The sequence below is a fragment of the Macaca nemestrina genome, chromosome 12 (assembly GCF_043159975.1).
Source record: "Macaca nemestrina isolate mMacNem1 chromosome 12, mMacNem.hap1, whole genome shotgun sequence".
NCBI lineage: Eukaryota > Metazoa > Chordata > Mammalia > Primates > Cercopithecidae > Macaca > Macaca nemestrina.
In genome coordinates this window covers 43,462,161-43,473,809 of record NC_092136.1, presented here as the reverse complement: position 1 = coordinate 43,473,809, position 11,649 = coordinate 43,462,161, and the positions used below count along the sequence as shown (strand labels likewise).

Below are 11,649 nucleotides of genomic sequence, written 5' to 3'. Positions count from 1 at the left end.
TTAACACATTCTGTGCCAAGGACTGTGCACCGTGCTTCTCACAACACCCTAGGAGGTAGGTACTATTACCATTCTCCTTTAAAGATGTGAAAACTGAAACTTAGAGAAACTTGCCCCACACTAACAAAGGGGCAGAGGCTGACTTGGAACTCAGGCCACATGGAATGACCTTCCCTCACCTGTAGAGGGCAGAGTTCCTGCTGGGAGCCCAGGAAGCAGGCAGGGCCAGGAGAAAAGGTAATACTCCCGCTCCAGACGCTACGGGGAAGGGGCTGCTGGCATCTTGGTCTCCAGCCATGCGCCGGCCTTAAATAGGGAGGGGTTCCTTTAAGGGAAAGGGTCTTTTCCCCACGCGACAAAAAGTAACTCCCAACTGGGAGGGGGGTTCTCTCCGAGTGGCACGCAGGGTGGGCTTAGGGCCAAGCGGATCGATGAGGACCTGGCCAACCGGCTGAGGGAGCATCAGGACCCCCTGTGGGGATCGGAGGAAGAGGATTCCGACAGGAGGGAGGCGGCAGCCCTGGGGAACCAGGATTCCTGGTCGTGGGTGGACCCAGGGGAAAAGGACGTGCGAAGCCTGTAGAGAATGGAGGAGGCCGGCCAACATGCCCGGCGGGCTGCGGGTCCTCAGGAGAGACCGGAGGCCGCGGGTCCTGAGGAGGGACGGGAAGCGGCGGGTCCCAACGAGAGACCGGAGGCGACGGGTTCCGAGGAGGGACGGGAGGCTGCGAGTCCGGAGGAGGTGCGGGAGGCGGCAGAGCAGGGACCTGGGGACTGCTTGAGCGGAGAGGAGGTGGCTGGCGTGGAGCCAGCCAGGCCGGGGGGCGGGGAGATGGCGGTCTCCGAGGGTGGGGCGCCGGCCGGTCTTGCGGTCTGTAGGCGGGGAAAGAAGCGTGGAAACAACAGGAACGGAGCGAAGGGGAAAGGAAAGCTGCCAGAGGGCGGGAGTGGAAAGGACCCTGGCGAGCGCCGGGAGGAGTGGCGGCTGCGAGATCGGCTGCCGGGCAGGCACAGGGACAGGTGTCTGGAGAAGTACTGGGAGAGCGCCCAAGAGCGCTACCGGGTGAGGGTGGGGAAGCCCGGGGCCAAGCTCACGGAGCAGGTTGTCGGGGACCGGGTCGAGTGGAAGTACCCGCTGGAGAAGAAGGCCGGCTGGCTGAGGTGCCCAGAGATTGTGGACTCCGAGGAGGAGGAGGAGGAGGAAGAGGAGAAGGAGGAGGAGAAGGAGGCCTGCAGAAGGAAGAGCAGTCCCTTAGAAATCCAGCAGCAGCAACTCCGGCTGCCCACAATCAGATTCAGCACCTGGTCCAGATCTCCACGCCCGTCTCAGCTGCACGTCTCCTGCTGCCTCTCGGGCACCAGTGTCATTAACGAGCTGGCGAAGATGGGCGACCCGAATCTCCTCGAAGTGTTGACTGAGGAAGGTAGGACCGCGCCAAGAGGCGTCAAGGGAGAGCCGGGCTGGCTTCCTGCACACCGCCACCCGCGGCGCGGGGGCCCGGGGGGACGTTGGCCGCCCTGCGGCCTGAGTCCTAGGGAGGTTCGCAGCGTGGCGTGCCCAGCGCGAAACCAGGACTGCAGGGCAGAGTCCCCCGCCTGGGGTGAGTGGGGTTGGTTTCGGCGCCCCACAGATTTCTCTGCTGCTCCTGCGCGCCAGGGACCTGCGACCCGTGACCCCTATGGTTCCGGAACACCCTCCTTGCTCCCCTGCAGGCCTGGGAACCGCCGAGTAATTCGGGGCTGCTACGTTAGCGCTGCGGTGCTTGGGCCTCCGAATTCAGCCACTGGAAACCAAGGCTTTCCCAAAGAAAGTAGCAGTACAGAGTGCAAGACAGTTATCCCACGTGTAAGGAGCTGGTCCTCGAGTCTTATTACCTCACTCTCTCTTCCCGTTACTGATCATGCTTTGAGATGCTTGTTAATTGTAGGAGTAGCAGATCCTAAAATCTGTCAGTTTGAGATACTGAGAGCAATAGGCACTTGGAAAAGCTGCTGCTGCTGCTGCTGCTGCTGCTGCTGCTGCTGCTGCTGCCGCCGTTGCTGCCGTTGCTTTTAAACAGCTTTCATTAAGCTCTTTAGTTCCGCTGAGAAATATTTACCCATTGTTTGCCAAAGCCTTTACACCACCTGTATTCCGTGGACCTATTTTAATACACGTATTTTCCCTAAAATGCACATACTATTTTGTTACTGTCTCCAGGACCCCAGTTTCTTCAATGATACTTTATTTTCGTGTCTTGTTTAGTGTTGGATTTAAACATGGAAACCGTTTTCCAAAGTGACAGAAGATCTGATCATAACTATTCAGTCTATTTCAGGCACCGGGAAATACCGTGTGTTACTGCATCCTCCTCGTTCCCTTTTTAAAGCAGCTTTTTTGAGATATAATCTATATACTGTAAAATTCACCTATTGGACGTGTAAGGTTGGATTTTTTTAGTATATTTACAGAGTTTTGTAACTATCATCATTATCTAATTTTAGAACACTTTCATCACCCCAAATAGAAACCTCTTAGGCAGTCACTTCCCATACTCCTCACTTCCTACAGTAATCTCTTTATTGCTTCTATAGATTTGCCTATTCAAGCCCATTCACATAAACAGAATTATACGACATTTGGTCTGTTGTAACTGGCTTCTTTCTCTTAATGTTTTTGAAGTTAATCCATACTGCAGCTTTTATCAGTGCATCATTCTTATTAATTGCCCAATACTATTCCATTGTAGAGATATAGCATACCTATCCATTCGTCAGTTGGTAGGATTTGTGTTATTTCCACTTTTTTGCTTCTATGAATAATGCTGCTATGAACCTTGATGTATAAGTTTTCATATGAACATATGTTTTTATTTTCCTTGGGTATATGTCTGGGAGTGGAATTGCTGGATTATGTGGTAGCTTTATATGGAACATTTTAAGAAACTGCCAAACAGTTTTCCAGGCATCTGCATGTTACCTTCCCATCAATCATGTATGAGGATTCCAATTTCTGTACATCCTCACTAACACTTGTTATTGTCTTTTTTATTATAGCCATCCTAGTGGTTGTACAGTGGTATCTCAATGTGATTTTGATTGTATTTCCCTAGTGACTAATGTAGCAAGTATTTTCATTTACTTATTAGTTATTCATGTTTTTGGAGAAATGTCTATTCAGATCATTTGCCTGTTTACAAATATTGAGTTGTCTTTTTCATTATTGAGTTGCAAAAATTCTTTATGTGTTCTGAATACAAGTGCCTTATTACATATATGATTTACAAATATTTCCTCCCATTCTGAGTGTTATCATTCTATGTTCTTGATGGTGTCAGTTGAAGCATACCCCCCTTATTTTTTATTTTATTTTATTTTATTTTCTGAGACAGGGTCTGGCTCTGTTGCCCAGGCTGCAATGCAGGGGCATCATCTGTGCTTACTGAAACCTCTTGACTCCCAGGTTCAAGCGATCCTGCCACCTCAGCCTCTGGAGTATCTTGGACTATAAGTGCTGCACCACGATCTCCCCAGCTAATTATTATTATTTTTTTTATGAAGATGGAGTTCCACCCTGTTGCCCAAGTTGGTCTTGAACTCCGCAGCTCAGCTGATCCACCTGACTTGACCTCTTAAATTGCTGGGATTACAGATGTGAGCCACAATGCCCAGTCACACTCCCCCATTTTTTAAAAAAGGCCTTTGTAATCTATTTATGCTTGCATGTGATCCAAATTGTGCCTCCGATTAGGGTGGAGGTGAGAGAAAAAGATATTGATGAGGAATACCCTATATTTGATGGCTGGGACTAATTACTGCATTCTGCCCAAATTCCTGTATCTAGGTATATTCAAAGATCCAGAATCCAAGCAGCAGAGGAGTGTGGCATTGATGAGAGCAGGGCCTAAGGAGCAACATAGTTCAGGCCACTCATATGACTCGTATATTTTTAGATGTTTCTTAGCATGTCAGTTCTTTTGCTGGTTTAGTTTTACTGCCCATTATTGAGACTTGTGTTCTTATTAGGTGTCTTAGACCACTTTTTTTTTTTTTATTGCTATAACAGAGTACCACAGCTTGGGTAATTTATAAAGAAAATATATGGCTCTTGGTTCTGGAGTCTGGAAAGTCCAAGAGCATGGTACTGGCATCTGACATCTTTGTGCTGCCTCTTAACATGTTGGAAGGTCAAGGGAGCACATTAGACCAAGAGATAAATGTGTCCAAACTTATCCTTTCATTAGGAACCAATTCTGATATAACTAACCCACTCTCATGAGAATGGCATGAATTCATTCAGGAGGATGGAGCTCTCATGACGTAATCACCTCTTCAAGGTTCTACCTCCTAATACCATTACAATGACAGTTAAATTCCACTACGAGTTTTGGAGGGATATTTAAACCATAGCACTAGGGCGTATGAAAAGTGCATTGTTATGAGAGGTTTTTTTTTTTTTTTTATATATATACATTCCAGTGGATTTTTAGAACTCTACTTCCAGATATATTTTCTCTTTGAGTTAAATGACACTGTTGGCTGGGTGTGTTGGCTCATGCCTGTAATCCCAGCACTTTGAGAGGCCGAGGCGGGTGGATCGTGAGGTCAAGAGATCAAGACCATCCTGGCCAACATGGTGAAACCCCGTCTCTACTAAAAATACAAAAATTAGCTGAGTGTGTTGCCATGCACCTGTAGTCCCAGCTACTCGGGAGGCTGAGGCAGGAGAATCTCTTGAACCTGGGAGGTGGGGGTTGCAGTGAGCCAAGATTGCACCACTGCACTCTAGCCTGGCGACAGAGTGAGACTCCATCTCAAATAAATAAATAAATAGAATAAATACAAAATAAAACAGATGACACTGTTATGAAAACAAAAGTGTTGGCTGAAGAAGGCTGAAAAATTCAAGTTCCAGAGCATTGAGTTTTAGTAGCTACTTTCATTTCTATGTTTTAAAATGTAAGCAGACTTTTTAGACTAAATTTACCCATGTAGGTAAGCGTTGATTTCATATGTGCTTTCTAAATCACCTTTAAATACTGAATATGAGAGTTAATTTATAAAATTGATTATAAGAGAGACAATGTAACATTTTTCCTTTTAGATGTAATAGATCTAAGATTTATTACATCTTCTCTACTTTTTTTCACAATTAAACACATAAGGAATCAGTGATCTCCAGCTGTCTAATTTCCTACTATCTTCTAATTTTAAAAATGAAATTCTAAAGGCAGAAGGTAATAGAGCACTTAATTAGTTACATAAACAAACATTGCCAGTAAAATGTCATTGCTGGAATTTAACTTTTTTTTTTTTTTTTTCTTTGAGATCTTTCTCTGTTTTCCCAGCTGGAGTGCAGTGGTGTAATTATAGCTCACCATAGCCTCAAGAAATGTTCATTCTTTAGCTGATTTCTGATATAGTTAGTATTGGAAAAGACAGTTTGAGAGTTTAATATCAGAAAAGGTAGATTAAAAGTTGAATGTTAGGTTGTTTGCATCTTTACAGCTATGTTAAGCATTGTGTTCAACTAAGCCACCTGTCTTTAGTAATGTTAATATTTGATTAGAAATATTTTATTTTATACTGCTAGTAAGAGTGTAAACTGAGAAGACCAGTTGGTAAATACAAGTGCTATTTTGGGGCTGTGGATTTGCTGGAGTGTGTATTCTTAGTAATGTGCTTTCAGTGAAAACTCAAGACTCAGTCTTTAGGCTGGCTTTACTTTTAGCACATATTTGATGATTCTCCACAGCGATTGGTACCAAATCTGTCATATCCCTGGAATCTAGCCTGTAGGGAGAGTATACTCTTATCCATTCATTTTAGAGGAAGTTGGAGGAATAGAAAGAAACTGACAGAGTTGTTGGCTTCAAATCCCGCCTCTTCAGTCAGGCCTCTGTTTTGACAGAGGTTTGGTGATTATGCATAGTTACGGCATCTTTATACTCCATGAGGGAGTGTGAAAGTGTCTGAGTCTATGGTCTGTGTAAATATCTAATTGCAAGGGTGCATGCATGTGAGAGAGCTAGCGAGCAGTAAGTGTGCAGGGGTGAGAGGGAGCATGGTGTGTATGAAAATAAATCTATCCTCTTGAGTGTCCCGGTATTTCACAAAAGGATGCAGTTGACAAAATGTGTCCCTGTTGGTTCTCTGGAGCTGACAGTCTTGTGGAGGGATGTATAATTGAGCTAGGTGTCCAGAGAGGGCTGCATTCAAGGTGGTATGGGAGCCGGTGGGAGGCCAACCCAGGGGACAGTTGAGGTTTCAGGTAAGGCCTGAAAGGAAGGGGTCTAGGTTTATATAATGTGAAAAATAAGCAAGAGTTAGAAAGGGAAGAAAACAGGTGCTAGTTCTAGAGAAAGAAAACTGCAATTTTAAAGGTTACAGTGTGAAGGGAGAGCTAGTAACAATAGGAGGTGATCTGGAGGATTCATATTGTCCCTTTTCCACATTCTCAAATAAATGCATTACATCAAATTGTAATAGCAGCTTGAAAATATTTTTTCACCTACTTGTTTTATGTTAAATGGAGCAAAAATAATTAGGAAAAAGAAGGACGAGTGTTTGCAGTTTTTCAACTTTCTTGTTGTAAAAATAGAATTGTAAAGCTCTTTAAACCTAGCTTAAGGTTTGCAGTTGCTCGATTGTTCTGTGATTGGAACTATATTTTGTTTGATGCTTTGTTCTTTGGCATAATAGTGACTGTTTTTGTCCTTAAAAAAAAAAAAAACCTCTCTAAGTCAATGTCAACTATCAACTATCATATCTTGAGAGACAAGGCTTGTATTTCTTAGAATCCTATTCTTTATCAATTCATTATAAAGCCATGCTAAATTGGTCTCCTTTTCATTCACAGATCTAATGAGAGATGATCAGGATCAGGATCAACTGAGTTTTGAGCTATATGTTTAGGCAGTAATTATGAGTAAAACCCATTGACGGTAATATTGTATGATGTTTAATATTTTTCAGAGCATTTCTCTTTAGATTTGTATCTTTTACATGAGAAAGCCTGCACTCAGAAAGTTAAGTGGTATAGGTATAGTTGGTTAGTTTTCATGTTTTGCTTAGAGTAAAACATTTTAAGAGCAGATTCTGCCACACAAAGATCTGAATACGAAAGGAGTTATTTCAATTTTATTCTGACATTCTGAAACTTAGCCCAAGGAATTTACAGCAGTTTTGAAGTTTAATAGTAGAATAGAATAATAACAACAATATCAACAAGAATAACATCCATTTACCTCCTATATGCCAAGTACATGCATTATCTATTTAGTGCGTACACAAACATTATGAGATAGACATACCACTTATGACAGTTGAGAGCTTTGAATTTATGTCATACTCTTGCAATGGAGGCTAGGAAATGTTTTGCTTGCTTGAGTACATTACCACACTATATAATTAGGTTCTATTAGGAAAGAAGGAGGAGGACGAGGAAAGATATTTGTCAGTAGCCTGCAGCCTCTGCTGTATTAGTCACCCACCATTAACACTCTCTCCTGTTTTCTTAAATGGCATCTTCTCAAATTTCTCATGCCTAGGAGTCTTCTATTTCATCTTAACATATTTTTATGAAAATAGGTATATTTTCTAAAACAAAATAAATTTAGTGATAAGAGTGCAGTGTTCTACTTTAAAAAAAATCTCTTTAATCTCTGGCCTGATAAAATATAGATATTCTCATATCTGCATTTACATTCACTCTGTTGTGATGTGTTGTGTTTTTTTTTTTTTTTTTTTTTTTTTTTTTTGAGACGGAGTCTCGCTCTGCCGCCCAGGCTGGGGTGCAGTGGCCGGATCTCAGCTCACTGCAAGCTCCGCCTCCCGGGTTTACGCCATTCTCCTGCCTCAGCCTCCCCAGTAGCTGGGACTACAGGCGCCCGCCACCTCGCCCGGCTAGTTTTTTGTATTTTTTAGTAGAGACGGGGTTTCACCATGTTAGCCAGGATGGTCTCGATCTCCCGACCTCATGATCCGCCCGTCTCGGCCTCCTAAAGTGCTGGGATTACAGGCTTGAGCCACCGCGCCCGGCCGATGTGTTGTGTTTTGGTTGAAGTGTATGAAGAAATTCTGGCCTCTTACAGATCTATAGTTGAAAAAGGAGGATACTTTTAAAGAGTTTTTGAGTAATTATGGATATTCTCTGATTTGCCTCCATATTCAATGTATAATAGGTTCTTTAAAGTTAGATATAATGTAGAATTTGAAACCACGGAAATGAACTTTTATTTCACTGCTACATTAAAATCTATTGGTCTTTCCTTCACTTTGAATGTATCTTTTTCTCATGCATAGTTTTGTAACATCATGTATTGCTTATTTGGAAAACAGTTATCTACTGAGTTACACAGATCTTCCAAATGTTGACATATTTCATTTTAAAACACCAAAACGTAATGCTAACATCATCACTGATTTCATCAGGAATGCCTTGGGAATCTGTTAAGCTCACAGTGACGGACACAAGTTTACAAAAATTATTTCATTTGCAACTCAAATTTTATCATTGGCAATAAATACTCTCAGGCGTTTTCCATGAAATGATAGATTCATGTCATTAATGTTTGAGGTAATATCTGACAAATAGTCAGGTCTGTATGACCCTATATGTTTTCCCATCATGCTTTCAACTAAAATGATCTTTTGTGAAAAATTTAGCTACTTTACCTTGCAATGTACTTTTTCATGAGGCAACCATGGTACTTTGGAATGCAGCAGCAGCGCTTAATGCATTCTTCCTGTTTCTTTACAGATTATTAAAAATTTGTGTGTTCAGGGTCAAGATTTTATAAACTTCATAAGCTTTACTGTTTATCAAGGACATTTTTAAGTTAAACTACATTTTTGTTTCTTTTTATGCTGAGAGTGCATAATGGAGGAGAATATAATGACTGCTAGTATAGTCTGGTGCCATGGAGTTGATTCATATGATGGGACCAGCACTTTTATCCCATTGTTTTTGCATCATCGGTGCAAATGTCGACAGAATTGAAAAGACAAATATGGTTTTAATATTATTATAAAACTTTAAATAAATAATAAAATATGTAAATGTGGCACATACTGCAAGTAAAATAAATTGTATCTTGACAGGGATTGGCAGACAGTACTTTAAAATTGCTGATATAGGATTTGAATTATCACTTAGAGGGAGAAGTTGTGTCGGTGTGTTATGTATGTGTGTGAGTACTGTTGTCTCTCAGTATCCACAGGCATTGGTTTCAGGATATCCCACTGGTACCAAAATCCAAGGATGCTCGAGTCCCTTATATGAAATGGCATAGTATTTGCGTATAACCTATGCACATCCTTGTTCATGCTTTAATTCATTGCTAGATTACTTATAATATGTAATACAAAGGAAATGCCATGTAAATATTTGTTATACCTCTTTGCACAGTGCCTGGTGCATGGCAAGTTATGATTATATTTTCGCTTTTCATTTGCAGCCACAGTGGTAGAAAAACTTGGCTCCGTTGTCGGCTTGCTCATTCAATTTTTTAATGAATGTTTATCAGCCATCTTTCGTTTGCCAATCAGTATGCTAAAAGAACAAAATTAGAAATTGTGATCACTTTTCAGAAACTTATCTTCTTTTGGGGATAAAAAGATATTAATAAAAAAGCACACATATTCATGTAAAATTGAAACCCTGGCAAGTGCCATCAAGTAGAGGTATATCAGATGCTTTGAACTAGCCAGATAGATGAGAGAAGGCTTCCCTGGGGAGAAAGTGACTTTCAAGCTGATATCTGACGGATGTGAAGAATTACCCAGGGCAAGGTCGGGAGTGAGAGAGTGTGTTATTCTCTTTTGTGCTGTTATAACAGAATACTACAGACTGGGTAATTTATAAACAATGGAAGTTTATTTAGTCCATGTTCTGGAAGCTGGGAAGTCCAAGACTGGGGAACACATCTGGTGAGCCTCTTCTTGCTGTGTCATAACATGGTGGAAGGCATCACTTGGTGAGAGAGCATGCACACATGAGATGGCCTAACTTTCTTTCATAACAAATCCATTTTTGTAGTTACACATCTATTCCTGTGATAACAGCACTAATTCATTTATGAGGGCAGAACACTCATGACCTAATCACCTCTTCAAGGTCCTACCTCTCAACATGGTTGCATTGCAGATTGTTTCCAACACACAAACTTTGGGGGACACATTCAATCCGTAGCAGAGAGCATTCCTTACAGAGGAATTGTGTGTTAAGGCCCCACAAAGAGGTAGAATGAAACTGAAAGAAGATATAAGGATCTGAAAGGAGACTAGTGGGCCAGACTTAAGAGCGCAAAAGGGTGAGGCTGGAGACATAGGTTGGTTTTAGTTAATTTTAAAGAGTTTTACTATTTGCCAAAGGCAGAAAACTTATATCAAGAATAACCCCATCTTATACCAACAAAGCTATGAACCATAAATCTGCTTTTTAAAATAAAATAAAATTATAAATAAAATAAAGCTTTCTTGCAAATCAGTGTTTATTTTCACATCCAAGCCTTGTTTTAACCAATGTACAAATCGAAAATCAAAATATTCCTCTGCAGAAAACTTTGGACCTTACTCCCTAGCCAACCTATAATAGTTGAATTTCTGTCAAGTATAAATTAATATATATAATGGGCTTAATTATTTAAGAGAATAACTGAGTGATTTGTGTGATCTATGAAAAGGAATTGGACGATTATACTTGGGTAGTGAATAAGCTATACAAATAGTAGATTTTTAAAATATTTTTTGGATTTATACAATTGCTTTATTTTATTATTTTTTACTTATAAGAACAAGCATTTATTTCTCACAGCTCTTGATGCTGTGGAGTCTAAGATCATGGTAGTGAACTCACTGTCTGGTAAGGGCTTGTTTCCTGGCTCATTAATGACATCTTCTTACTGTGTCTTCACATGATGGAAGAGGGAAGGCAGCTCTCTGGAATCTCTTTAATAAGGACTCTATTACCATTCACAAGAGCTCTGCACCATGAGCGCATTCAGACTATAGCACCTGAAATACTTGGTGTTTTTTGGCTTTGTAGACACATCATTCTGATTTCTGCTTTTATCTTCACATTGCCTTCCTCTGAGCCTCTGTTCCCTCCTCTTTTCTTAGGAGGACATCCATCATTGGATTTAAGGCCCACCTTAAATCCAGTATAACTTTATCTCTAGGTCCTTAACTAATTACATCTGTAAAGACTACATTTCCAAATTAGGTTTCAGTCTGAGATTTGAGATGGACATGAATTTGGGTGTAGGAGAGACATTAATCAACCCCTACAATGGTTCAATATCAAGTTTCCATATAATAAAGTGTCTTGTTCTGGGCTCTGTTCAGTTTCATTCACCAGTTTTTCTATCCTATTTCTAAAATTATAGTTACTAACTTGTACTTAAAGTGCTAGCATTTTATGCGGTTCCCATTGTGATATTTTCTCCTATATATATGTGTGTGTGTGTATATATATGTGTGTGTGTGTATGTGTGTGTGTATATATATATATGTAGTTTTTGGCTTAAATATATCTTAGGGCTTTTTCAAGTTGGAACCACTAGAAAATAAGAATAAGAATTTCAGTTCTATCTTTAACTTTTTTAGTGTCATAAACTTATCTGAACATGTATTTTAGGGCAAACGACTAAATGCATAACCATTACGGGG

The 11,649-nt window shown here is 41.0% G+C and overlaps 1 protein-coding gene across 7 annotated transcripts in view; it reads left to right on the top strand.

Moving 5' to 3' along the window:
- The first annotated feature begins 219 nt into the window (after window positions 1-219).
- LOC105487018 (anoctamin 5) overlaps window positions 220-11,649 on the top strand; it is a 99,945-nt gene continuing 88,515 nt past the window's right edge. For 5 of the 7 annotated variants that reach the window (XM_071074961.1, XM_011750284.2, XM_071074960.1 and 2 more), the window contains exon 1: window positions 267-1,424. In XM_071074961.1, coding sequence (XP_070931062.1) covers window positions 587-1,424 — 838 coding nt within the window. In that variant the 5' untranslated portion in view covers window positions 267-586. Of the gene's footprint in view, window positions 238-264; window positions 1,425-11,649 lie in introns of those variants that run through there. The other 2 variants (XM_011750285.3, XM_071074962.1) reach the window with 2 other exon arrangements.